Raw genomic sequence first — 16,054 nt, forward strand, 5'->3', positions numbered from 1 at the left:
AGAAGAAATCTAAGATTTACCAAGTTCTAAGAAAGAAAGGAAATTAGTTTTTTACAATGTATTTAGTAGCAATAAATATTAAAGGTAGTCAAAGGCAATTGCTATTGTGCACAAATATTAACCTTGGACATAACCCTGCACTCTGGGCAGACAATCATTAGGAGTTTACACTGCACTTCAGAAACACAAGGAAGGACTGATATGCTTTTCAACAAGGGAGATTTTTTTAAAGCTCAAGCTGAAAATGTTTTCAAATAGGATAATTATTAACATGTAGACTAAATTGCCAGTCTCAAATTCTATATCATCTGCAAACCAAGATTAGATGAACATCTAAAAATATACATACATAAATACACACGCATATATAATTACATAAACTTGCATTCAAGCACATGACTCAGAAAAAGCTGGTCGGTATTTTGTAATCCATGTTACAAGTGACATCAGGGTAGGTACATGCAAAGATCCCTTTGGACATTATATTCTGGGATAAGAAGATTCTTCTGGATGAAGAATATGAAAGGATATTGAGTGAGAAGCACTTATGTCTTCTTTCATGTAGCTAAAAATTTACAGTTTGGTCTATGTGTTGCTTTTATGCTAGCAGGATACTAAGCCAAAGCTCAAAATTCATGAGATGGGGCTGGCTACACAGATGACCAAAATTACTACATTATCAACTACATTTGGTAGTATTTTGTAGTATTTTTATGCTCTGCGTATTGGGATTTTTTCTTTACATTGCTTTAAAATGAATTCTAAGACAATGATTTCCTTCCATAAGACAGTGCGGTACCAAGTTTATTCTAGTGTTCTGTGCTAATTCTCCTAAGGCAATTCTGCAGTCAGTCTGGTGAATATGTAGAATTTATACTCGTAGACAAACTGCCTGTAAATCTTTCAGGTAGCGTGCTGTAATGTCCTATTTTAGCTTCAGATTACAACAGCACAGTGATGCAGAGTGCAATACTCACTGGGGCAGGGGGAGACAGCATGTGTGAGTCTGAGTGAATTTCTTTCGCTACAAAAAAATCTGAGTGTCTATGTCTCAGGTGAAGACTAATACTCTTAGAATAATAGCACCCCTTCCTTTTGTCCAAAGAGGAAATTTACTGTGGTAGAGAGCTTTTACCTGAACGTCATTTTCTAGAAATATTTTCCATTTAGACAAATCTGAACAATTTCAAGAAAACCTCCCCTAAAACAAGCAGCCTGCATCTGGGGTGTTCTCTGAAGAAGAAAGAAGAATAACACAACAAGGCTAGAGCCTTCCCTGTTCCTGAAAGACAGATTCTTGTAGCCATATATAACTATCATATGTTACCCTTTTAAAACATTTTGGTGCATACTTCTTAAAGCAACAGGAATGCTCATCTGTAATAGGACAAATCATAGAATCATAGCATGGCTTATGTTGGGACAGACCTTAAAGATCATCTAGTTACAATCCTTTTGCCATAGGCAGTAACAATTTCTACTAGACCAGGTTGCTCCAAGCTCTATCCAAACTGGCCTTGAGCACTTGCAGGGATGGGGCAACCTGTCCCAGGTTCTGTTCTCTGGGTAACCTGTCCAGTGCCTCACCATCATCATAGTAAAGAATTCCATCCTAGTATCTAAAGCAACTCTTTTTCAGTTTGAAGCCCTTCCCACTTGTCCAATCACTACATGCCTTTATAAATAAAGTTCCTCCAATTTTCTTGTATGGCCTCCTGGTTGGACACCCCTTGTAGCAACAAACCCCTTGTAGCCAGCATAAAGTTACCTGTCCCTGCCCTCCCTTTCACCCTGACCCATAAGCTTTTGATCATCTCCTTATCCACTCCCAAGTGTAGCTCTACATCCTCCAGCTGGTTACTGACATACAGGGTGACCCCTTTCTTCTGTCTGTCCTTCCTAAAGAGCCTGTAATCCTTTCATTCCAACACTCCAGTCATAAGAGCAGTATTATTTTAAACCTAGTGCTTTATACAAAAAGAAAACTACTTTCTAAGAAATTTCCATGGTGTACTTACAGCACACAAGAAAACATATGTGAGAAAAGAAAAAAATGGTAGGTTCCTCAGAGGGGTTTTAAGCTTCTTTCAAACTTACTACATGGCTTTTTGTGTAATTATAATCCTGCCTCAAATCTAATGTTGTTTAATAACAGGCTCAACTTGGAACCACTCTTGCACTGCTGCTCCAGTATGCCCAATTCACTACAGTAGATCTACCATGCAGCTTTTTAATATCACCCTAATCCTACTTAGTTGACAAGCGACTTAGTGGAAAATATCTATGCACACTTAATCACAGAGATCTGTTTGAGTCATATGCATGACTGTGGGAGTGATTTTTTTCTTTACTAGATAAACTGTCAGCTATACTGACCAAATCCACAAGCACAAGCTATATTCAACTTCACAAACCACCTAGATCTGAGACAGATGTACATCAGAAGTGTTTAATGTTTGTGGTAATACTATGAAATTAAATAACATACACTTCTATAGACATCTTTTCAGAAACAATTATCTACTTGCAAAGAAATCTTCACTATTAGAACTCAAATTTTTATTAACCCTAATTTATCATCTTAAGAATAAATCACAGGAAGAAAAAAATCACTTATCTTGACATGCAGTACTTCAAATCTGAAAGCAGGAACAGAGAACTATCTTACAAGTTTATCCTTTACATCCTTTATTTTGTTACAGAGACAAAAACCCTTGACTCCAAGACAAGCACTTGCAAGGCACTCCAGAGCTCCACAACAGGGAAATATCTAGAGCCTTATGCTGTGAACAAGAAGATACACTCAGAGAGAGACTTTGGTCAGAACCAGAGATAGATAACACCACAGCTGATACACATTTTACCCAAAGTGGCAAGCAATTTGGAAGACCTCTGTTTGACAGGTTTCCTGCCTTTCTCTTCGCAAAGTTTGGCCTATTTTTAAGATATTTCTTTTGAAAATTGACAAGGGTAAATGTCTCTTTTTCCACAGCATGCTGCCAATGTTTAAAGACTCCATCAGCTGTTCTGTAGCCCTGTTATAGATTGCCAGTCTAAATGCAATCACATCATCTTGCCTGTGGATGATGGCCAAACAGGATGAGGGCTGAGAAAGATAAACACAACCCATGTGTTTCCATGTTTGAGGACAAACCATCTGAGCATTTTTTCCTGAGCTGTAAAAATTATTGTTGTCCAAGAGTCCTTATGTTCCCAGCAGCTGGGGTAGTCTTCCTATGGGGACTGGCCGCATCGTGGCAGAAGCAGGCACTCACCCAGTGCAAAAGCTGCTGTGGTAAGTGCAGTGATGGCCATTGACTCATCCTGTGGATAGCAGGGCAGAATCTGCTGTGTTGGTTCTACCTGTGTCCAAATGCCTTCTGACAGTACACCCAAATATCACAGCAGTCCCTGGTACAGGCTTCTTAATGAATGCAAACAACAACGCACATACAAAATGTTCATATCAGGGATGAGGAGCATTGCCCCTCTGAGTCCTGCCTCCAAATCCTCCACGTGAGACTGCGCCAGTTTGAGTACAGGGAACAGCACCATCAGGCCATCAGGCCACAAACGATGAAGGCAGGCAAGAAGAAATGTATTATCACTAATGCAGAAGGAGGAGCCCTGAGGACTGCCTCATCTGGAGCAATGTCAGGACATGGCAAACAGCCTTTGAGACACAGCAACCAATGGCTGCAGAAACCACAAGCAACACCAAGCATCCAGAACTAAAAGCACTGCAAAAACAAGTGCCTTTTTCCAGCTGAGTATCTTCAAAGAGAAGGCAACACAGACTTACAGCTGCCTAGCCTTTGAAGTGGTGGGCTTCTTTTTTCATGTACACACTTATTTATGGTTGTGTACTATAAAATTTATAGAAGTTGTACAATTTTTCTTCCTAAGAATCAAACACAGCAGTAGACAGCAGAAGACGGCCAAATGAGACAAGGATAACACCTTGTGATACATCTTTGAATAGGTATTTCAAGTGGATATACATATAAATTTTTCATTATGGATTTTTATCCCTCCATTACCTTGCATAACTTTTTGTTCTCACGTATTTAGGCTGCAACTGGTAAAAACACACAGAGTAAACTTTACAAAAATAAATTTATTCTCAAATGCCAACATATGTGGGATGAAAAATAAATATTCAGAAGGCAAAAACACCACAAAAAAAAATCAGTTTGAGAAAAGTTTATTCTATTTCAGAACAGAAATAGCAATTCTGAGTGGGAAGAAAATACACCTGCAGCAAACAAAGGTGCTTCCCCTTTTCACAGCCAAAACCCTATGCAAATCAAAATGAACTCGTTTTCTCAACACCCTGATGAAGACAGATAACATTAACCTCATTTAGTGACATCACACAGGAGAGAAGAGCTGAAGGCTCTGGATCAAGTTTAGTTTTCACCCAGGGTTTCGTGGTTCCTGCTTATTAAAGCATGGAGTTCTGTCATCCCACCACCTATAAGACAAGTGAGAATGCAGCTCACCATGTGAACTGCTACACAAACACACAGTAATATAACCCTGAAGCCTCTACGGACACATCACGTGTCAAGATTAGTACCAGTTCTCTGCTAAAGCTGGTTCCAGCAGCAAGCTCTAAGCTTTGGTGGTGGGAAATGTTACAGCTGCTAAGAAGGACTGTGAACTCTATAAAACCTCACCAGCCAAGAGGTGTCCCCATCCCTCCTGTCTCCAAGCAAGTACCTCTCCCTTGGTAGAGGTGAGGAACAGCCCAGCATCAGCACAGTGCTGCCCTGCTAAGGTAGGCTTCTTTTGGCAAGCAGAGAAAAACTACACAGGATCAGGAGGGCAGCCAAGCCCACCTGTTTCCATCCACGCTGCTCTTGGTGTCTGCTTTGCCCTGGGGGAAGGAGAGGCTGATGCTGCCTCTGCTTCCTTTGGAATGAGGGTTAACACTAAGTAAAGCACTTGTTCTTCTGTGCTTCAACTCAAAGAAGCTCCATGTGCTTCCAGTCAAGCATGACAACAAGAAAAAAAAAAAGGGGTGCTGATACTAGTTATAGGCAGGATAATATTTGTCTTACTGATCATCAGCCTATAAGGAAGCTCAAATAGCAGAATAATTTGAATTAAGCAAATGTATATAACTAGTTGTAATTAGGCAAATCCAGTAATCTGTTTAAAAAGGCTAATGATAACAGAAGTCTGTCACTATCCTACTGTCAGGCTACTTGGGATAGAATACAACAAACTCTGAAGGACAGCTAAAGGTCCAGGTAAGATTAACCAGCTGGCTCAAATGTTTAAGGAAGACATGCTTTCAGAGTATGAGTATCTACAAAGCAGTGTTAGATCAAACACCAAAGTTGATCCACATGTGCATATCTGACCAAAAAGAAAGTACAAACATGAAGCAGAAGGCAGGTCTAAACCTTAGTTTTATTATTTTCTAACTGTTGGTGACCCTCGATTTCATGTACTTGACTACAGTTTCTCCTTCTATCAGTAACAAGGTAGAGAGGAGTAATCAAATTATTGTCAAAGACAAGTTTTCTGTCATGTTTCATATTTCTTTTAGACATTTGCTTACTTGGACTGTCTGTGTGAGAGTTTTGTTTTAAATTTGAGAAAACTAAGCAATGAATCTGCTGGTATCAGAAAGATCAGTAATGACTAACATCTTGAAGGGAACTGAATAATCTAATGTGAGGTCAAAAGGAGGTTGGTCTGTCTTGAGTAATAGAGGCATCACTGCACTTAGAACGCATTGACACTATGTGTGTGTTTTATGTATATATAAATTACACAGTATTTATGGACACAGACATACTTGTAAATCCTGAACCAGAATACATTCAAGGGACTAACCACTTGACTCCCATGCAAGAATATCAACTGCAAAAAACCCTATGGTAACTTCCACACATATACAATTGGTAATACATGGAAAAAACCTCCTATCCATTAAGACACCTGTGAACTTCATCACAGATTACAAAATAATCAGAATTTCAGACATGAACTGGATAAAATTGCTCCCTGCTTATCTCCTGTAATCCCCTTAAAAAAGCAAAAGCTAAGTAGCAAGTGAAAAAAACTTAGTGCAGTAAATGATACAAAAAAAAAAAAAAGAAAAAAGAAGTGGTGTTCTCTGCTTTACTCTTTTTCCTTCCCTAAGTGTAAAGCTTTCTGAAGAAAACATGCAAAACAAATTACTTCTTCTGAGGCAAGCAACTGCTAAGTGACTATCTTAAAATTTAAGATTATTAGCCATGTACTGTGTGCTATTTAAGTGGGGAAAACTTTAATGAAAAGATATTTAGGTGTTTTGGTCCAAAATTACACAAGCACACTTAAGATTGGTCCTATTGTTAACATGATTCTAAGAAGAGACATGCTGGTTTGCCCCTTGATAATACTCAGAAAAACAAACAAAAAGCTAACAGCAGGTATCTTGTTTTTCTCTCTACACTTTAGACTTTTGTTCCTCTGGTCCTCAAGCAATCCAACAATGGATTTGCTTGAGGTATCAGAGAAAACACATTCTTATAACATTCCTAATGGATGAGATATACAAAACTTGAGAGCTCACAGCATTGTCTGGGCATTAATGATCACAATGATAAAAACAATAATGGAGTATTGTACTAACTGGCAAAAGAATACTATGGGAAATTGTAGTGCCTGTGCCTTATCAGCAGAGGAGTGGCAGTCTGCTCTATTTAATCCATGCACAGGCTCTGCCAGAAAGCAAATGGAAACAGTGTCCCCATTCTATCCTTCTGAACAGAAATGCTGCACTACTGTACAAGTGTCAGGAAGAGACAATCCTTCATGGTATCTTTACTACAGCACTTTTATGATTATAAAGAGTCAAGACTTGCAGAGAGAAATGTAGGATTAAGAGACCTGTACACTGATCCAAATGCTCCCAACATAGCAGTAATACTGCACTTGAAAGATCTCTTTCAAGTAATGTAAAACATACTCATGTTGTTTCAGCTTGCTGTGATTTAGACAGAAGGGCTAGAGCTAGTGGTAAAAGCTGTAGCAAAAATAGTCCTCACACTTACATGAACATCCCTTTTTCTTTTTTGCTCATATTGCTGGAAAGACCATCAGTTCTCTGTTCATTTACAAAAAAGAGGCCTGAACAAAACTATATATTAGTAAACAAGAACAAAGCAGAAATGAACTGCATCTACTGTACATAGACTCCATGCAAAATCTTGAGTAAAAAGGCTACTCTTTTTGATTGTCTGGCAATTTACAAAGCACAGCTCCTATGCAGTGTCCCTAGTGTTTCTGGAAGTCATTGCTGAAGGAACACCAGTGGAGGATTCTGCACACACCTATCACACTCTTTCCTAACGACTGTCAATAGGCCAAACAATCTTGCCAAACTCATGGGAGTATTTTCTTTGCCAATTTATCAACCTTCAGACTGGCCCAAAGGTAGATATGAAGGCCTGGGCTGTAACAGGTTTATAGCTATTGCCTCTTGCATTTATTGGAATTGATTCTTAATACTTCCCTCACCATCAACAAGGAAAGCAAGGGTAGTACAACCTGTTAATTCATGGGAAAACTTTAGGGTTTTTGAAAATAATTTTTTTAGAGCACTCAAATGTCACTGTATAAAGCTTCTAAGCAGCAAACAAGATGCAGACAAACTACAAAAATTTCTTTATACAGGAGAAAGCTGAATGAACTATTCAAGACAACCAAATGCAAGCAGTAAAATCAGGCTGATGATTCCACCTGAACAGAGTTCAAAACACAAATTCCATGTCTCCAGTCAGATTACTGTATCAGCTGCTAAGAACAGGTAAAGGTTACATATATGATGTCTGTAACTGGCTATATCTTTCGAAACAGCAGTAAGTCAGCAACCACATTCTAACAAAAAGAATAGAAGATATGGGATGGCAGTAAACACCAGAAGGAACAAGGTGAAGATGAAAAATTGTATTTGGTAACCCAGTCTTTCTGCTGCCATGGAAATATTACTGAAAACTGACATTTAAATATTCTCTGCATTCAAGCACTAGGGAGAAACACAACAGTGAGTTGTAAGTACCAGAACAGAAGAGAACAGTTTTCATGAAGCCTATTACTCCTTTTTCATGAAGCCTATAATTTTGTGTGCTTTTGCATGCTTGAGCAAACATTTCTTTCACAGCAGATCTACCTGCTCCATTAGCTGCCTCCTACATCCTCAATAACCATCAAGAAAAATGAAATCTACTATTAAACAAATGGTAGTGTTTCCATGAAGAAAAAGAAAATAAACTAACTGAAATCCTTGCTCTTAAATAACAAAAACACACACCAAGAAAACTTTGCTGGAAAGGACTTTCAAATTAAAAAAAAAAGTCACTCAAACCCATGTCTGAGTCTATAAAACCATATCATAAAGCCTTGGGAAATTAAAGTCTGAACATCCTGTATCCCACAAGTTATATTCTTATTGATAATATTCCAATTTCTCCTCTGCTGAACCATCATTACAAGGTTTTCAGTGTAATTGCACCCACTGCAAAATTTCATGAACTAAAATTTTAATTTAAATTCAGTATTATGGATGAAAACTGACTAGTAGTTTCCTCTGTTCCTAAATTAGCAATATCCATTAACTGTGATGATGATGTTCTTTGTCAAATACTACACATTCCCCAGTGTTTTGTATTTAACTGACAAGATTCTTGTTATTCCAGGTAGGCATTTGTACAATATGGGAATGGAAACCTGTTACGAATCCATGAAATTAGAATCTGTAATACATTAAATACTTTTCTGGTTACAAGTGTGTGCATGGCTGTGCTGGGTACTATTGAAAGGCATTTAAACAACAACGCAATCATCAGGCACATCAACATGGGAGCAAAAAGAGAAAAACTGTTCAACTAACTTGATAACCTTCTACGACAAGGTCACCCACCTGCAATTAAGGATTAGGCAGTGGATGTAGTTTCTCTGGATTTTAGGAAGGCTTTTCATACTGCCCCTCTCTTAGCATCCTTCTGCACAAGCTGTCCAGCTGTGAGATGAGCTCTGAGTGAAAAATGTGGCTCCAGGGATTGTAGTGAATGGGACTACATTTGCTTGGCAATCAGTCACCAGCACTGCTCCTCAGAGCTCAGCTCTAGTGTCAGTTGTGTTCAATGTGTTTATCAACTGTTTGGACCCAAGAATCAAATGTACCATTAGCATGTGTGATGATGGTACAAAACTGAGAACTGCTGCTGATTCTGTTGAGGGGCAAGATGCTTGCAGAGATATCTAGATAAATTGGAGCAGGGCAGTGATTAATGGCATGGAATTTAATAAGTTGAATAGCCAGACTCTGCAACCGGTATGGAGAAACACCAGGCACAAGTATGAATCAGGAGAGGAGTGGCTGGGAGAGCAGCCCTGCAGAAAGGGATCTGGGGTGCTGGGTGACAGCAGGCTCCATGTGAGTCAGCAGTGCCCAGCAGCCAGGAGGGCAGAGCCCATCCTGGGATCACCAAACCCAGCATCACCAGCTGGGCAGAAGGGGTGATTGTCCTGCTGTGTTCAGAGATGGTGCAGCCTCACCTTCAGCACTGCGTGGAGCTCTGGGCCCCACCATTTAGGAAGGATGTGAAGGTCTTTGGATGCATCTCCAGAGGACAGCAAAGCTGGTGAAAGGGCTGGAAGGAGTGGCTGAGAACCTTACATTTGTCTAGTTTGGAGAGAATGAGATTGAGGGGTGACCTCATTGCTCTCTAAAACTTCCTGAGGGAGGAAAGTAGAAAGGGAGCTCTTCTCCCCAATATCCATTGACAAGACTCATGGGCATGGCTCGTAGCTGCACCAGGGAAGGTTCTGACTGGATATAAAGAAGCATTTCTTTACAGGGAGGGTGACCAAACACTGGAACCAGCTTCCTGGAGCAGTGTCCATGCAGTATTTGGACAATGCCTTAGCTTTTGATACGCCATGAAGTGAGCAGGCAGTTGGACCACAAATCATGGTTGCAGTGATCCCTTTCAACTGAAAGACTCTATTCTCTTCTAAAATTTAAAAAAAAAAAAAAAAAAAAAAATCACAAAACCAACAGGAAAAAACCCAATAAAATCACAAACACCTCAGCACCCCCAAAAAATCCAATCAATCATAAAACCACCTCCACTAGTCTTTGATATTCAATTAATTGTGGCCATGACTCCACCAAGGTCTCTAACATTTCCTAAAGGAATTGAAGATTTTGTCAGCTCTCCCATTCAGTTCAACTCATTAGAAGATGTTTTTATAAGGTACATAAGGGGCACCAAACCACCCCCAGATCCAAGCCACTGACAGATAAAAGGGAAAGTGTGAATAACCTTGGTAATGTGATAACTATATAGTATATTGAAGTGCTAAATAATTTATTTTCTTTTTATTACAGGAAAACAAAGGTTTACTTCCTAGCTTTTGTGTCAAGTACACAGCAACAGTATTTATTTCCACTGCAAGATCAATACTTCAGGGTAAGTCACACCCAGCAGAAACATGCTATTTCTGCAGTTAAACCTATGTCTTGTATTTTTATGTCTAATAAAGAACACAAACTCACCAGGGTACAGAAGATGCATTGGCATTGTGCTATCGTTGTCATCTGTTCCACAGGGTATTCACCAAGGCAGAGCTTACAGGACACTAATGGGTCAAGTACCAAGTCCCAGGTAGGCCTGTATCTTGCTGTAGTCATTGCAGAGCAGTCTGAGGAACATCACAAAAAGTAAAGACACTTCATTACTTTCTTATATTGATACTCAGCACATCTCTGCCATTGGAAATCACATTGTCAGTTATTGCCTGTTGGGTTTGTTTTTTCCAATGACCTAACTAACCAACAAGAGTTAATTTAACAGTGCCAGTATTTACATTCCCTTTTATATCCCCTGCCTGATAGAACTTGCATATAGAAAGCAGAAGGAGAAATGACCCCACACATAATACACTAAACATATGAAGGCAAGCAGGAATACCCTTAGGTCACAGGCTTCTGTTGCATATTACAAATGCCAAAATCTCATTTCCAGTTCCTGTGATTTTTATCACTAGTTACCAGCTTTCTCTCACCAACATTAAAATTTACTCATGACATTTCCTTAACCCAGGCAAGACTCAAAAGGTCTTTCATAAGCCAGGCATTTATTATGCCCTTTTCCAGCATGATATTTCAACTCAGAGCCAGATATTTTTGTTCCCAGGAGCATGACAGATCAATCAGTTTGCTGTTAATTTTAGCAAGAACAATAAACATTTTGAGTACACTGCAAAATTTAGCCTGCATTTTCCTCCAACCCTTTCGATATGCTGAGAGCACAACTTTGTTGTAGCAACAACCAACTGGGGCAAATAAGAGCACAAAGTGAGCTATAAGAAGAGGCTATAATAACCTACATATCACCCTCAAGACAGTGATAGGATAGGATCATGAAGAGCATCTTTATCCTAGGCTTCAGGGCCCAGATGGTGTGCTGTCAACTGACTAAGCAGAAAGAAAACCTTGCACATAAGAGATGTATTCTCACAAAGAGGAAAGCTAATTTATGAATTTTACATGAAGAAAAACAAAACAAAAACCCACACACTCCCCCAAAACATCTAGGGTAACTTATGGAATACATCAAATCCTCACAACATGTTTACTAATAATGTTTTATCACTGAGGCATTGACCTTCCAAGTGTAGAAAATTCACATCCCAAAGTGCTGAGAAGTTCACATTATTATGCCTTCCTCCTTTCCAAAATTAGGTGATTCCTTACCATCATCACACCAGCAGTTACATTACTCAAATTATAGTTACAGTTTTTTCATGTTTTTTTTTCTTTTTTCCCCTCTGCCTCTACTATCCCATGCAAGAACTGCTAATTTTTAAGTCAGATCTGAGAACTTTGCAAGACTTCCAGAACTGCAACAAACTAATGCTTACTAGACTAGACTTAGGCAAATATTCAAGAAAAATGTGCTTTTTGTGCCTCAAGAAATCATATGCAGACTTTACAAACATTTCTTTGAAGTCCTAAGTCTTTGATATTCTATTGGTTGTGGGCATGACTCCACCAAGGTCCCTAACATTTCTGAAACAAAGTTAGGATTTTGTCAGCCCTCCCATTCACTCCAACTCATTAGAAAATGCTTTTTTTTGATGTACATAAATACCACCAAAAGATTTTATTCTATAACAGAAGGGAGAAGACGAGGGGAGAGAATAAAGGTTAAGCAACCCCATTTCCAGGGCTGCTCTAGAGCACTTCCTCTGAGAGCCCACAAACTCCACTGTTTCAAAGGAAACAGAAGGAACAGCCCCACAGAACAGCACACGAATAATGGCTCCACCTCACAAAATACAACTTATGCTGGGCAGTCTTTTCAGAGTCCTCAATGTAGAACTCCAACATGGTGATATGAATGCAACCCATGATTTCTAAGGCTACTAGTCTGCTCCATTACTTCACCACTACCTTTTCATTTCTAATTACAAATTACTAGCAAAACCAATTTTCTTCTTACAAATTTGGTTTATCTGACATTTACAGACAGATTCATGAGGTATTTGAGAAGTAGTGACCAAACACATCTGAACTGTCTGCTATTAGTTATTTGCTTGTCCTGCCTAGTTTATTGCATATCTGATACTTATGGCTGCAAGTAGATGAAACTAGGGAATGAATAATGAAGGACAGATTTATGTTAAGAATGCACTTGCATACATCAGGCAGACCAAAATCATAGCAAATGTTATGGATAAGATGTAGAATCTGACAATGCAGACTAAAGCTCACCAAACATATGACATGGTTCAATTCAGAAAAAAGAATTAAATTTAGATATATATATATGCAGTGTGGGTCAATAAGTGACAACAAAGGGAAAATATCAGGCTTTCAGTCCCAAGGCTCAGCCTTGTTTTCTAGGATATTCAACAGAGGCTTACTGGTATCACTGTGGTGATTCAGCTTTTGCAGAACTATACTGCAATAACATCTGACTGGGAAATATTTCTCCTCTTTGTCTTCTGCAAAACAAGAATGAATCAAATTAAAATCCCTTTCAAGTTGGCTTTCAACAGATCAGCAGAAATTAGGTGCCCTATACAACTGGCATGTAATCCATGCTGAATTCAGCCATGGTGATAACTGAGCAAAATCTGAATTCAGCCTCAAATGGTAGCAGAGCCATTCCTGCTCTCCCCTCCTTGCCAAACACCTTCTTTTAATAAAGAGCATAGACTAGGTCTTATTTCATGATCATCCAGAACACTGCTGCAACTAAATAATAAGCTTCTGTGTTTACATCCCAAAGCTTTAAAAAGCTTTAAAAATGCATAAAACCAAACAACAAACTTGTAAGAGAAAAGCAAAAAAACAAACACCTTCTGTCAAAACCAGATTAAAACTCCTACTGGTTCCACAACTGTGGCCTCTTATGGCTTCAGATTGCATTCTCATGCTTTCTATATGCAATACTTCAGGGAGAATGGTAAGTAATCACAAGAAAGACAAGGTAACTAAAAGGATTTCTACAATACAATATAGAACAAGATACTGAAAAACATCTTGGTGTGTCATTGTGTTTAATGACAGCACTAGTTGCACAAATAGCCAGTAGAAAATTTTTCCCCATGGTTTGTCTATTTACTAGGAAGTCCCACGAAATACAGCTAGTGAAGGTACTGAACCACAGTTCAGTAGACCTTAGCACACCAAATACATAGTTCACTGGAGATTGTGTTGCTTGCCAAACTCAGTCCAAACATCAACATTGACAGCAGATACACCAAATGAGAGGCACAGAAAATCAGAAGAAAAACTGGTCATCAGTTCAGACTCCCAATTTTACTGCAGTCAAGATCAATCTCATTTACGTATTTTTGATGGCTGTCATTCATATCTGGGGATATTGAATTTGTAACATATATGATAAGACAGCACATGATTTTCTGGGACAGTATCCCAAAGAAAACTGGAAGTCAGAAGCATAGGAAATAGCTTTAGTAAGAGTTTGTTCAGAGCAGTCTTGTCATAAATAGTTGACAACCTGACTAATGACTGTTTAATTCTTCAGTCATGCGCATGTCCACACTGACACGGAACCTGTACATAAAGAGAGAAGTGATTGAAGTCTTCTTACTGTAATAACACAATATATATGAATGCAACTCTTAGGCATTCCCAGACATGTGCATGGAATGAAAAGGAAACTTTCATTATTTCTGAAGAACAACTAATGAATTAAGTGAACATGAACTGTATTTCTGAACAGTAATCCTTCAGTTATTGGTCCACCTACAGAGACTACATTTTCTAGTGAGAACAAGTGGCTGATGACCTCTAGTAAGTCAAGAATAGAACAATTCTTTTCAGGCCTCAAAGCGTTGCAGAAAACAGTGAAGCAGAATACTGTGAAAACTGCTATGAGAGCAGGAAATAATGTAACTTTCTTACATATAAGTCATTCAAGAAATCATAAAATAATATGATTTTTCCTATTGAAGGCTATCGAGTATTTCAGAGCATTGTACATTTAAACTGCAATTGCATCATCAACACTTAGGATACTGCCTATGTGAGAAGAGTGACTAGAAAATAGGGTCGAATAGAAGTCATATGCAGCACACTAGCTGGTGGGTCTTTTCCACCAAGGAAGACTCAAAATAGAGACTTCAGCAGAATCTCAATTTCAGCTTTAGGTCAGGGATGAATTCAATTTCTAAATTAAGGGCTTTAGTCCCCTCTCCTACCAGACAGATAGTTAATCAAGTACACTTAAGTCATCTGCCTTAAGTTAAGAAGTTAACTTAATCTGAATTTATTGACATGATGAAAAGCAGCTCTTTCAGAAATCAAAGGAAGGGGCTTAAATGGGATTTAAAATTTGGTCTCAATCTTCTTGTCCTTTTTTAACAAAATAACTCTAATTAAAGTAATATAGGCTACTAGATGAAATCAGACATATGCTAGAGTACAGTTTTAGTATTGTGTATATGTATTTATAGATTTAAAAAGTATCTAATACAGACTACATTTCCTCCTATATAAAGTCAAACATCTGTCTGTACAATTATATGCATTTATTTAATGCATATAAATATGAAGTATGTTTCTATACTAGATATTTATACAACTAACATTTATAAAAATATAAATCTATACAAAAATCTACGGACTTTTACTTACATGGAAGCAGCCCACAGTGCAGCCATCTGTAGAAAGGCTACTTCACTGCACCCCGGAACTGGCACTGCCTGCCACATCTTTTAAGTCAATATTTTTGACTTTGAGCATTCCTCTGCAGCTGCAGCTCATTGCACATGATCCCACAGCTAGGAGCCGTACCCTCATGGCCACAGGGACAGCCCCCCGTGAGCCAGGCTGGTGGCTAAGGGCATTCAGCAACAGTCCTGGAACTTGCATTATTGCTCTGTCAGAGTTGGAACTTGATGCCATTTTTCATTGCTCCTAGGCTTTTCCAAAGATGCTCCAAAGGATCATATGAAAGAAACCTATATGACACAATTGACCACTTTGCAACTGTTCTGTATTGGTGGCACCAGTTTTTGTTACGCAACTGTATCACTGATAAAGTCATTTGCTTCATAAAACAAATTCATTACTACATTCAACCACCAGGTAAATTTTACAACAACACAAACTAGCAGGCAGACTTAGTATCTCTCACTTATCAATCACAGTTAGTTACTGGCATCCATCACTGCAGTAACTGTGTCTCCAAGTGTTCATCTCCACAGAACTAACTGCCTGGTAAAGCAGAATCCCTCCCTCTGATAGGTGTCAGTCACATTACCACAAGACTGATTCACATGGATGTTTAGAGATGACTAACTTCAGAGTTTTGATGTCTGCCTTCCTTGGATTCTTAAATCCTGACAACCTGTCAAATGCCTACCTAAGTCTCCAGGCTCACTCATAAATCTGATCCACAATCAACTGCACAAGTCTAGCAGATAGGCATCATCCTTTAAATTCCAGACAATCCCAACTAATAAAGCACATTCTTCATCCCAGCAGTATAACAGGCTGCTGTTTATAGGCATA

General features: G+C 38.8%; 1 protein-coding gene across 1 annotated transcript in view; it reads right to left on the bottom strand.

Annotated features, from left to right (window-relative positions):
• Positions 1 to 16,054, bottom strand: part of RNF144A (ring finger protein 144A) — a 62,510-nt gene that overhangs the window by 17,381 nt on the left and 29,075 nt on the right. Inside the window, exon 3 of the mRNA XM_063425265.1 lies at positions 10,562 to 10,707. Coding sequence (XP_063281335.1) covers positions 10,562 to 10,696 — 135 coding nt within the window. The 5' untranslated portion in view covers positions 10,697 to 10,707. The remainder of the gene's footprint in view (positions 1 to 10,561; positions 10,708 to 16,054) is intronic.

This window comes from Prinia subflava, chromosome 2, assembly GCF_021018805.1.
Source record: "Prinia subflava isolate CZ2003 ecotype Zambia chromosome 2, Cam_Psub_1.2, whole genome shotgun sequence".
In the NCBI taxonomy this organism is placed as follows: domain Eukaryota; kingdom Metazoa; phylum Chordata; class Aves; order Passeriformes; family Cisticolidae; genus Prinia; species Prinia subflava.